At 49.1% G+C, this 12444-nt stretch overlaps 1 protein-coding gene across 4 annotated transcripts in view; it reads right to left on the bottom strand.

Moving 5' to 3' along the window:
• Positions 1 to 263: 263 nt before the first annotated feature.
• The window catches only part of luzp2 (leucine zipper protein 2), an 81346-nt gene continuing 69165 nt past the window's right edge, over positions 264 to 12444 (bottom strand). For all 4 annotated transcript variants that reach the window (XM_029144348.3, XM_055507575.1, XM_041070006.2 and 1 more), the window contains 5 exons: positions 10973 to 11047; positions 10373 to 10540; positions 5699 to 5803; positions 4425 to 4499; positions 264 to 1521 (listed from right to left, as the gene is read on the bottom strand). In XM_029144348.3, the coding sequence (XP_029000181.1) occupies positions 1417 to 1521; positions 4425 to 4499; positions 5699 to 5803; positions 10373 to 10540; positions 10973 to 11047 (528 nt within the window). In that variant the 3' untranslated portion in view covers positions 264 to 1416. The remainder of the gene's footprint in view (positions 1522 to 4424; positions 4500 to 5698; positions 5804 to 10372; positions 10541 to 10972; positions 11048 to 12444) is intronic.

Raw genomic sequence — 12444 nt, 5'->3', positions numbered from 1 at the left:
AGCCCAAACACATGTTGTGCTTAATATGTATTAAGATTCTGTATTAGGTTGTTGATGTCAACCCTGTGCAATAATGCGGTTGCACTGTATATAAAGAGTCGTAAATGGTTGGACTGGACTTGTTTCTCAGCTCCATATTAAGACTGTGTGTGTGAACGCGGAAGCGGTGCCTCGACCAGCAGAGTGTGACATGTGATTAATATTCACAAGGTCTCTGCACCGTGTGACCTTTACCTTCGCCCACAAACACTCATACATACTCATTTCTTTCCCACAAATAACCATTTATTCTTTACACATTTACTGAAAATTACAGTTTATTGAAAGGACACAGAAAGGTCAGATAACACAGACACATGTAGCTAGGAGTTACTACTCAGTGCATGGCACATTCTCAGGGACACGACCCATTGTGAGTCTTTGGCTCTTCGCCTCTGGAGTGTTAAAGGCAGAAAGAGTGCTGAAATAGTAAATGTTGAACAGTTGGCCAGCCAACTTGAGCCTCTGTACTTCAAAACGTGGAGGAGTAAATTAACCTGGCTACAATGAGTGACAAACCATATTCTAAGTTGGGTAGTAGTTGTGGTAGTAGTAGTAGTAGTAGTAGTAGTAGTAGTACAACGTCTTTTATTTGTCAATTGATATACTTCACAGGATACAGTGTCAGACCTCACCAGCAAAGGGATTTTTCTAGAAAGATCACACATTTAGAAAGCAGTGTCCTCACTCAGAATAAAACTCAGATAAGTAAACAACAAAGAAACGATCATGGAACAAGTTACCAGAGCCGCTGCTACCTTTAAAAAGAAGTTCTAGGATGCATGCCGTTTCATTATGGAGGGTTCAGGTGACGTAGGAAATCTGACAGTTCAGTGTCTCAGCGTTTGCAAACAATGCTCGTACAGTGTGTGTGTGTGTGTGTGTGTGTGTGTGCGTGTGCGTCTATATCTGTGTGTGTGAGAGTGTGTGTCTTTATCTGTGAGTGTGTGTGTCTATGTGTGTCTTTATCTGTGAGTGTGTGTGTGTGTGTGTCTTTATCTGTGAGTGTGTGTCTATGTGTGTCTTTATCTGTGAGTGTATGTGTGTGTGTGTGTGTGTGTGTGTGTGTGTGTGTGTGTGTGTGTGTGTGTGTGTGTGTGTGCGTGTGCGTCTATATCTGTGAGTGTGTGTGTCTATGTGTGTCTTTATCTGTGAGTGTGTGTGTGTGTGTGTCTTTATCTGTGAGTGTGTGTCTATGTGTGTCTTTATCTGTGAGTGTGTGTGTGTGTGTGTGTGTGTGTGTGTGTGTGTGTGTGTGTGTGTCTTTATCTGTGAGTGTGTCTATATCTTTGTGAGTGTGTGTGTGTCTATATCTGTGTGTGTGTCTTTATCTGTGAGTGTGTGTGTGCTCTTGGAAACACAACGTCCTCCGTCCCCTCAGTTGTCTTTGTGCGTCTTGCTGTGTTTGCTGCCGCCTCCTTCGGCCTCGTCGCTGTCGCTGAGCTTTGTGTTGAGTTTTCCAGTGTGTGCGTGGCTCCTCTGCTGTTGGGTTCACAACAAAGATGAATGAGTGCGACAGACAGCATCACATTCTGTGTGGATCTCTCTAAAGTACGTGAGACGCAGCTTGTTACAGTTGTTCATATTAAAGCCGACTTCACCGCCTCCTGTTTTATCTGTTTCCAGCAGCTTCAGCTGATGAGGCTAAATTAAGGATCTGTCTCTAGAAGTTATGGAGCTGAAACCTTTCATCCTCCACAAACACTTAATGGTAAATTGATGCCGTCACTATTTGCTGCCTTTAATGTTTCATCAGATTAAATATACGTCAGAAATGTTCACGTTGTCCAGAAGCAGCTCATCATAAACATGAGTTTGACGTTCTAACACACAGAACGACTCTTTCACACGGAGGTTCTTTATCGCGCTCATAAAATGTGGAGCCCTGTCCCGTGACTGAAGCTCACAGCTCAGCAGAGACATTAAAGGGACATACTGTATATTTGCTGTTGGGACCAGTGCGTTCACACACATTCAGGGTTGAGCTCCTTTCACTCATTTTAACTACAACATTAATCTCATCTGTGCTGCTCTGAATAATCAGAGTCCTTCCTGCCAGTGAGGTGTTTGAACACAGGAATCCTCAGAACCCGGCATCTCTTCTGTGTCGACTAGTGTCACCTCGCCTTAAGGCTGAGCCACAGCGCACACACACCGCAGCGTTCACTTCCATGTCCTGACCTCAACAACTGCTGTTATTCCTTCGCCTGAAAGTAAATGTTCCCACAGGATTTGGTGAAACAGCAAACGGTCACGCGTTACTGTATGTTTGAGCAAAAATACAGCAGCAACTGTAAGTTAGACGTTTGAGACTGAAACTGGTTTAATGTAGTTTAACCTGAATCTGGCCTTGAACCCTTTTAGAGGGGGTCAGTGAAGGCAGCACAGACGTCTGCAGGCATCTGGCTGCTGTGACTTCCTGCCTTCTTCACTCGCTGCCCTCGGATGCTGGTTTGGGATTTCCCTCCGTTTCTGCAGTAACGACGGTGGAGCTGATTTCTTCTTCTGCTCCGTGGGTCCCGTTCACTTCACGCCAGCGGATCCTGACGTCTGACGCTCTGACACTGAGAGGAGGAGGCGCCGTTGCGGCCTCGTGTGACCCCTCAGGCTTCTCTCCACATCCTGTGGTCACCGTGTTGTGGGCAGTTGTGCGTCTGGGTGCATCACCTGCTGTTGATTCTGTTACACCTCTTATGGGATACTTTAGGAGCCGAGAGCCGGTGCCATGCAGCAAAAGTAAGAACTAATTAGTGGAATCATCTGGTTCAGTGCTTTCCTTCTTTACTGTATCTTAGTCCAAAGGGTCAAGTAACAGCAGCCAGTTAAAAAGTCAGCTGTAGTAAATGTGTGTAGGTAAATAAAGACGCAAGCAGGAAACGAACGGATGAAAAGTCAGTTATATTTAACCTGTTGCCCTCGGAGATGCTGACCAGCTTTAAACCAGCAGGTGGCGCTGATCAGAGGATGGAGCTACGGGACGAGTCGGGGCTCATCCAGCGGAGGTTCTGTTCGAAGGCGGGAGCTAAAACTGGACCTGAGAGCTCAAATCAGTCCAGTTGTTCAATGACTGCTTTGTTTAACGTTAACGGTCGTGAGCTGTTTTACGCTTGTGATTAACTGCACCCAAAAACCGACTCGACTGTAAAAGAATCAAACCAGCGATTTAGACCTGATTACTTAAACGGCACGTCTTTTAGCTTCCAGCCGCTTGCGCCTGTTGTGATGTTTAGATTCCAGCTGTCTCATTGAATTCAGGCTTTGCTGAATCGCAGCAAACAGACAATAACTTCCACTGGACTAGAACCAGCGGATTCTTCTTCTTTATTATTATTGCAGTTTCTGCTGCACTGACCTTCCAGGAATCTGGCTGGAAGGTCAAAGGTCAAACACGCTCCTGTGGCTGCTGCTCGGCGCGTCATGAGAATGAGGACTAATGAAAACGGAGCCACACGTCAGATGCCACCGCGTCCTGTAAGTGCTGTCTGTGAGCGTGGAAACGTCACCGCTTCCTGTCTCCTGATTCTGGCTGCACTAATGCTCCACAGACCCACTATCACAGACACGCTTCATAGGAAACGCAAACTTCTCCTCTCTCCGGCATAAATGAAGCCAGTCACGTCAAACGGACCCTGTGGAGCTCCGTCTGAAGCTTCCTGTGGAAACGCTCGCTGCCACAAAGCGCACGGCGAGCGTTTGGTGGCAGACGATTCAGAAAACAGGCGTGACTCCGCTCAGTGCTGAGGAGGGAGACGGTTCTGCACAGCCTCTGTCGGCGCCGCGTGTTCCACTGAGAGGCCTGTTCAGCAGACGCTGCAGACGGGACTCTCTGTTCTGCTGCTTTGTCGGTTCCTGTCGTTCCGTCCGGGTTCGTCCTGGCGGCGGCGGCGGCGGCAGACGTGTTGAGGCTCACGCCGCACATTCCTCCACATCCATCATTTCCACCCAAGCATCTGCCGTATTTACAGCCGGAGCCGTGTGGACGCGCTGGAACCGGACCAGGCTCCAAACGGACCCAATTTGACAAACGCAAATGAGCAAATGTGAAAATATGTGGATGCAGAACAGGTCCCGACGCCGTCAGGCAGCGGCCGATGATCAGGTGAAGCTGCCGCTTCCACAAAAGGACCACAACCCTCAGAATGACAACGCTAACCAACCATTGTGCGTCTCGCTTTACATCAAGTACACATTTATCCTGTTCGCAGGCGACGCAGGAACCGGTTGAAAATAAAACCCCTTCAGTGACAGATTCCAGCTTCAAGCAGAGCGCGACGAGGGACAGAGCGAGTCTCGTCCTCGTTTTATACTTAATAATTGATTACGGCCCAAAAGCGGAAGCTCTGCACTGCATCAGTGACCGTAGTGAAGGCTGGAGCGGCGCTCACCTGCTGCTGCTCTGGTAGCTTTTTACTTTTTGGAGCCGATTCCTCCGTCTGGTTCTGGAAGCAGTCGGCGCCGGCCTGTGGGAGGACAGGGAACATGTCTCAGAGCAGCGGCCGCACGCTGGGAACGTGCGTCACCGCCTCAGCGTGTGTGTGTTTACAAAAACGTGAGAGGAATAGAAGCAGATCAGACATTAAGACGCTCCCCCGAGTTTCTCGCACACAGATGAGACTTCATTTAATATCAGGAGCCGAACTCAAGATCTCTACTGTAAAGGAGTGCTTTGAGTTCTGGACTGAACAGAATTAACTATTCCAACACGGCACCGCAGGCGCTCAGCGCGTGATGGACATTTCATCACATCTGACGTATTATAGACTAAACAATCAGTCCTGAAACCAGATCGATAGTGGAATCATTCTGTTGCAGCGCTGCAGGATGCAACGCGGCTGCAATCAGTTACTGTGTGTTCACACACTGCAGATGATTTCATGGGATGTGATCGTCACAAGTTAAAACACATTTACAAGCAATAAACCAGTGGTTTAATGAGCGGACGAGCGTCGTCTGACAGCATCAGCACCGATTTCTCCTGAACAATGTCCAGGAGGGTCTTTGAACTGCTCACCGTGATTATTGCTAATAAGCTGCAGCAAACATCTCACATCTCATGGCGTGAAGCCTGCAGGCTGAGCCCCCCCCCCCCTCAGGGGGAGGAGGACGGGCTCGCGGCTCCGCTGCAGCAAACACGGTTCTGAATCTCTGTTTGTAGCGCGTCGCTTCTTATCTGCATCAGCGTTTCTCTCTCCAGAAGGAGTTTTACAACCTTGCCAAAACTACATAATCAATTACAGGACACGAGTGAACATTGTTTGTGGCACAAATTCATTACGGGACAATCTCTGTGACAGCGTTTGTTCAGAGCGTGATTTCCTCTGGTGTCGTCCCCTCAGGCGCCGTGTGAACTTCAACCCCTGCTTCTTGATGGCCTCCTGTCACAAATCTGTCCGCGTGCCCTGACTTTTTAAACCTGTTGGAGATGGTCGTTCACTCTGCTGGAGAAAATCTGGAGCTCGACGTCTCCCTTCACACAAAGCGGCCTCGTTTGCTCCAGCCGTGTTCTTACGGATGCAGACTTTTCACATGGTCTTCCAGTTAGTGAAGCTAATGGAGTGGCTTGTTTGATTCGTGACGAGGGGCCTGAGCACGAGTGGAGGCAACAGATGAACCTGGTGGTCACATGGGCCATTATGGTTTAATTACTCAGAAGACTCACCTTTTCCATCTGGCACGCTTTGACTCTGTCGCTCTCTCTCCTCATTACGCTGGCGTTCATGGCTGATTTACTCGCTGTGACGATTCTTTGAACTTTGGAGACATCCTGCATGAAAAATGAGCATATTTCAATGTGTGCTTGAAAGTACAATGCTCGTGGCTTGTTGCTGCTTTGTGACCTGAACCTTTATAAATATTTAAAGCTGATACCTGAACGTTTGCTTGTAGTAATAAATATGTCTTGAATGACTTTTTCATAACGGGCAGCAGGAAATGCAAGACAGAGTGCTGACAAACTAAAAAGAGAATTATTGAAAGCGGGCTTGGAGGTGAACCTATATTCAGCCATCACATATTGAATACTGAGATCAAAAGCTTTTCTTGCTACTTAATATTTCTGCCAGAAGTTTTCAATTTGAGCGGCTGCAGTCAGAAGACCCCAGAAGTCCACATCATCTTCGCCTGCGGCACTAAACAACGTACACAATACTAATCACACTGAACACAGATGCCGGGCCGGGCCGGGCCGGACCGGTCCCTGCTTCCTGGTCGTTGCTGCAGATGAAGGTGAGTTGGCGGAAAACGTGTGTTCCTACTGTTCCTCCTGTGAGAGACACATGTGCTGTACGTCTGAAAATGTCAGTGCACACAGACATACGGTGTGAAGCTACGAGCTGCTGATGCTTTACTTATTATCTGAGTAATTAAAGCTAAGAGCATTCCATGTTTTATCATTATGACAAAAGCTGTAAATGCACAGGTGTCTGTCAGACGTCTGACCTGCTGCTGAGCTGTGTACGTTCAGACACATGATGAACAATGATGCTGCGAAGTGACCCGCTGCACAAACAGCAAAGGGAAGTCAGGACCGTGTGAGAAAAGGAGATGGACAGTTGGAGATGAAAAGGTTCCCTCTGGAGACAGTAGCAATCGGCCGCGTGGAGGACACGGCGCTGCAGGGCTGATGCGCTGTGACGCAGCCTCATCCCTCACATCACAAACAGCCAATCAGAGCGCCGCTGGCAGCGAAGCAGCAGCAGCCGGGCGCTGCACGGACACAGCACGACACATGCTGAGCGTCTCTGCACATGTCTGAGCACAGGAGCCCTGGGCTCCACCTGCTGCAGAGGACGCAGTCAGTTAAGGCCGGTCCAGGGTCTCACCCACAGTTACAGGCGGAACCCAGAGAGAGAAGAAGAAGCTGCAGCAGCAGCCTGAACTGCTGACCTGTGGGTCGCTGACTCAGACTGAAGCTCAGCAGCGAATAGAAAGGCCAAGCTGCCAACACACACACACACACACACACACACACACATTATAAATTACCAAATTAAAGAGCACTTCGCTGTATTCCTCACTGAGCTGCAGCTCCATTCAGCTGCTTTCTACCACTGCCAGCCGCTGTAAATTTTTAAAAGTGCAATATTTTCCTGGACGAGTGAGGATGAGTGAGTCAGGCATCACATACTGTACTTTGCTGCTATGACATATCGTGCCTTTCTGCCAAACAGATCAAAATTAGCTGACTTTCTCATTTCCCCACCAGCTGCTGCAGCCGGGCCAGCGCGGCGCTGCCTAACTGGGTCAGAAGTGCTCTCCTGAGAGCTGCAAGGAAGTGGGTGCGAGATGAACACGAGCGATCAGGCCCTGTCACTGTCAAAGCCGACTCTCACTTTGTCAGCTGCAGCAACATCTTTGGAGGCAGGTTTAGTGGAAAAGCCTGTATTTGGAGACGTGAGCACTTTTTATGCATTATTCGCTAAGATTTGACAACATCCATCAAAGTCAGCAGAAGTTCACAGTCCGGTGATGGAAAAGTAAAAACACTGAACATTTCTGTCTCCAGACAAAGCAAAGCCAGAATTCAGGTGGACTCGTGGTTCTGCACCAGATAAAATAGGTGTGGTCCTTAAATGAGACACACCTCCCTTCAATCTGTCCAGACAAGCAGAGCGTCCGGACGTAAACGCTGAGCGCTGAGCGAGCGGCTCAGACATCGGACCACGAGCCCCGGCTGTTAAATATGAAGCGACTTCCACTCCCATCCTGCTGATCTGCGCTTCTTCACACTAATGAATCTTTCAGCAGTGTGAAGAGCTGTGTGAGCGAGCGAGCGAGCGGGCGAGCGAGGCCGGCGAGAGGCTTCTCTGTGGCGTCTGCTGGAGTTTAAGGTCCATTATGTGATCTCTGCCCGTGTGAAGCTCCGAGTGGTGTCAGTGCTTCAACAAACACTGCACTCACACTCTTTCAATACACAAAGCGGATTTTAGTCTAAGTGTGCTCATGAAACTCAAATGTCTGTTTTATCACCGCGTGAGTGAATAACGGCTTCCTCCATATGTTAAAAGCATTTTGATTTCTACAGTAGATCTGTTGATCAAAGACTCTCGTTTAAAAGCTGATCCTGTAGAAAAGAAGCACAAGCTGCTTCAGTTGGTCCCTCGTGTAAAAAGACTATTTGTGTCTTTGTTATTCAGGTTTTTTTAAAAGCAGAGATTCCTGTTTTTAATCAGCCTCCTCTGATGTGATGGTAAATGTGAGCAAACGTAGCTTCAATGAAACGGGCTGTTTGATTTGAGTTTGATGACAGGCTCTAAAACTCTGAGCTGAACCTGAGCTCATCTGCCTTTGATACGGTTCCTGCTGCACCAACCTCTCCGCTCTGGGCCTTTTGGCTCCGCTCCTTCAGCCTCCGCTCCTGTGTGTTGTTTTCCTGCTACTTAATTGGAGCTAAATTTGGCAGTGATGTGAATGGATGTGACCCACCTCCGCACGCGCAGGCTCAGCAGACACATGGAGCAGCCGCTCATCTTTACAGTGAGGGCGCGGCCGGATTATCAGACAGCTCGTCAAAGTGTACAGCAGCTACAGGAGATAATGGAGCTGCTATTTGTATGCTAATGAAGCAGAAAGTAATAGGTTCATTAGCATAAAAACAGCCCACACCTACTCCGAGCTCCCCTTGCTTGTCTTTATTTTGTAGGGCCTTGTTTTGTCCGCGTGCCTAGTTTTCTGGCTCAGCGGCGATGATGGGAAGCCCACACTCGTTATAATGGGATCATCCTGTTTTGGTGAAAACACCGGCCGAGAGTTTAAGCGTGGACAGAAAATGTCAATTACTGAACAGTTTGCTATGAAGCTGCGACAGCGACCGCGGCACGGAGCGAATCACCAGTGCTACCGTTCCTCGCGTCGCGTCGCGTCGCGTCGCGTCAGCGACGTACAGCCCGAGCGCTTTGAGCGAAGCGCTTCTGCAACACCAGGATCAGGCAGATCCACGGCTGACGATCTGTGTCTGCAGCGCCTGCTTCTCAGGAACAAGAGCTGACTGCCTGTGATGGAGGCTGCTTGGACGCGGCTGCTGAGGAGTCTGTTTACAACAGCAAAGAGCGTTCCTGCGCCTGTCAACGTTCTCACGTCCAACGCGTTCCTACGTTCCTATAGCAAAGTCACATTTTCCATTAACTCCTAAATAGTGTGACTGTGGCTTTGAGAGGCTTTGAACAAAGCCTGAGTAAGTATAATCATGGAGAACGGGTTCTGCAGACCCCAGACCAGGTAAATGAGCTGCCGCTCTGTGAGCTCAGCTGAGCCTCAACAAGCTCAACCTGCAACTCTCACATTCACTAGTTATTTTTCTAAGGCAATTTTCCTCTGAGGAGCGATGCTCAGGGCTCAGACTGACAAATAGCCACTTGAAAATGAAGTAATAATGGCCTCACACTTAAATTTATATAGCATAGAGTCCATTATGTGCTCTGATGTGCATTGAGGTGAATATTTTGGCATGCAGTCCTACCCATGATGTCACCGACTTAGGAGCCACGGCGTGAAAGGAATTTCAAGTTGGAAGTGTTTACACAAAGAGGACAGCAAAAAAACAGCAGCCTGTTTTATCTTATCTGCAGCGTCAGAGGGAAATTATCCTCCAGCATCACAGGAGCACGTCCCAACTCCAGCGCCATGCGCTTCACTTTACAAACACGCGCTCCTTTTCATCTGTGTTTGCGTTGGGTCTGTGCTGGAGACGTGCAGGAAAAGCACAGGTGTAATTAAGGAGATTAATTAGGGCTGCACTTCATTTAGCACCACTATTGTGCCTGCTGGTCTGACACGGCTACTGCGACTCGTAAATGGCAGCGAGCCATTGTTAATGGGATTAATTAGACCTGCTTCAGCCTTGACAAGTCAAAATGTCACGCGTGAAAAATGCTTGTGCTCGTATTAGAGGCTGCACATGTGGAGCGTTCACGGGTCGGACCCTCACGAACGCCTCAGCTCCGTACGAAGCAGCCACGAGGGGCCGAAGCCGAAGACACCCACCATCAAACTCAAACCATCCAACGACATAACACATCAGCACTTCTTCTGTCTGTGATTTGTTGCTAATTTTACTTGTTATTCATTTCGAAAACTTCAAACCGAGCCACAGGATCTAAACTATGTGGACCATCTGCTCTGTGTCTGTGAGCCGTGAGGTAGAGCTGCACACAAAAACCTTCAGTGTGTGTTTGTGTGAGAGACATACATGATGATGCACACTGACATTCTGCTCAAGGACACGAGGACCTTATCAGCAGATACACATCAGTTTATCACTCAATCTGTTCATTAACTGCAAAAATAGCAGGATTGTTAAAGCGACGCTGACGATTTGACGGTCCCAGTGAATTACCTTAGCGTGCGGCTGCTGGAAGGTGACTCTGGAGCTGTTGATGAGCGACGAGTATTTGAACAGGTGGGTGGGGGAGGTGGGGAACCTGTGGCTGCTGCTGGGCTGGTTGTGCAGGACAGCGGAGAAGCAGATGTGCACGGTGTCCTTCAGCGCCTTCAGCTGAGACTCCTGTCCCCAAACAAGATTACACACGAGAACATTGCTGAATCCCTTCATGGCTCCTTTCATCCACACGAGAAATTTACTTAAGCGCCGAAGCGGCGGGAGGCCGAGCTTTAAAGGGCTGCGGAGCCGCCAGGACACGACGGCGGAGCAGTAACGAGAGCAGCGGCTCCTCGTTGAAAGGCTCTTCACCTTTAATTAGAATAAGAACAATGATCCATGCGTCTGTTTTAGCAAAGGCCTGTTGACAGCACGTCCCAGCTGAGACCCAGTACGACCAGTCCTTAACGTGGCCACAGCGCGTCAACACCCACAGACAAACAACGAAGCATATTCATGAAAATTCATCTGCAAAGTTGCCACAAAACAGGTGGGAAACATCTGCAAACAGGCTTTTGTCCCAACATCAGCTAAAGTGGTGGACGGGCCGTTTCTCACCTTGTCCAGCGCCGTCTTCTCCAGCTCCTCCTTGGCTATGGTTAACTTGTGCTCCAGGTCCATGAGCTGCTGCCCCTGCAGAGAAGACCCCGTTTTAGCTGCTGCTCCCTCCAGCATCAGTAACACAACGCTATGACTGACTTCCACCAGTCCTGACCTCCTAAAACCTAATTGTATTTGCTTCGAGCTAAAGGATCTTGAATGTCACAGGCTGCAGGTGTAAACAAATGAACATGAGTGGAATCAGTACATACTATAAGGATAATAAGGACCAAGGCTCTTTCACTGTTGATGAATTCATCAGCGAGCACAAAGGCAGTGGTTTTAGCACCATTTGCATGCAGCCTGTGTAAAACGGCCTTGCTGCTGGAATTCGAGCCATGAACTTTTACTGGCCTCTTAAACTGATGGAGAGCTGGGGTTTACGCTGGGAACGAACGGCCCAAGGACGGCCGACCCCAACGAGCCGCATCCACAGCTCCTGCTCCCAAAGTGGAGCCTTAAAGGGCGGTGCCGATGATGGACATGCCTGCTTTATAGAGTGGTCCCTGTGAGTTCAGGTCATCAGCTTTGTTTGGTTCCATCCGACTCGTCGTTGTGATGATGAACACGTCCGTCGCTGCCACCACTCGATGGCGCAGCCGGCGCCACATTCAGGCTTTCACTCCGTCGCTCACGCCCAACGATCCGACCTTTTCCTCACAGCCGCTCCGTGAACGGGGCCACGGCACAGACTCATTTGTAGCTGTCTGGCTGCACTCGAGGGAGAATCCACAAGTAATAAAGTTTAAGGAACAGCTCTTTAATCACAACGAACGAAGGGCAGCAACGTTCAGCGACAGGCGCTGCAGACGAGTCCGGCTTCAAAGCGCAGGTCAACGATTAGACACCATTCACTCAGATGATCATGATCCATGTGAGCTGAACACTGGACAAACGCTGCTGCGCTTCGTGACCTGGTGCGTTTCTTTCACTTACGGTCGCAGCCTGTGGCCACTGACCCAGAAGCGCTGACTTTCAGGGTTAAAGCTCCATTTTTCTATGCTGAGTGCATTACAGAGGTGTGGGGTCACTGAGGTATGAGACACTGGGGTTGATGAGCCATGCAGCTTCATCACAGTCATTTGTCCATAGCGTTTCTTTGTCTGCGCTGAAAACGCTCTGGGGTTAAATGTGAAAGGGTTCTAACAGAGAGGACGATGTGACGGCTCCAACGCGGCTCCTCTGCAGTTTTAACATCAGGGCTGAACCAGTGGAGCAGAACCCGTCTGCCTGCTGTTTACACTTCAGCCACTGAGAACAGAACCCAGACCTCGGTTCCTTCCCGGTTGCTGCCGTATTCCTTTTAATGGCCAATCAGTTCTTCTTCCCCACATCAGATGTGTGATGCTGGAGACCAGTGATTTCGCTCTGCTTTCACTTTCAGCAGCTCCTGTTCTTGTGCCCAGTGACAATGTCCTGCAAAATGCACT

This window comes from Betta splendens, chromosome 3 (assembly GCF_900634795.4).
Source record: "Betta splendens chromosome 3, fBetSpl5.4, whole genome shotgun sequence".
Taxonomy (NCBI): domain Eukaryota; kingdom Metazoa; phylum Chordata; class Actinopteri; order Anabantiformes; family Osphronemidae; genus Betta; species Betta splendens.
This window is presented reverse-complemented; position numbering and strand designations above follow the sequence as displayed.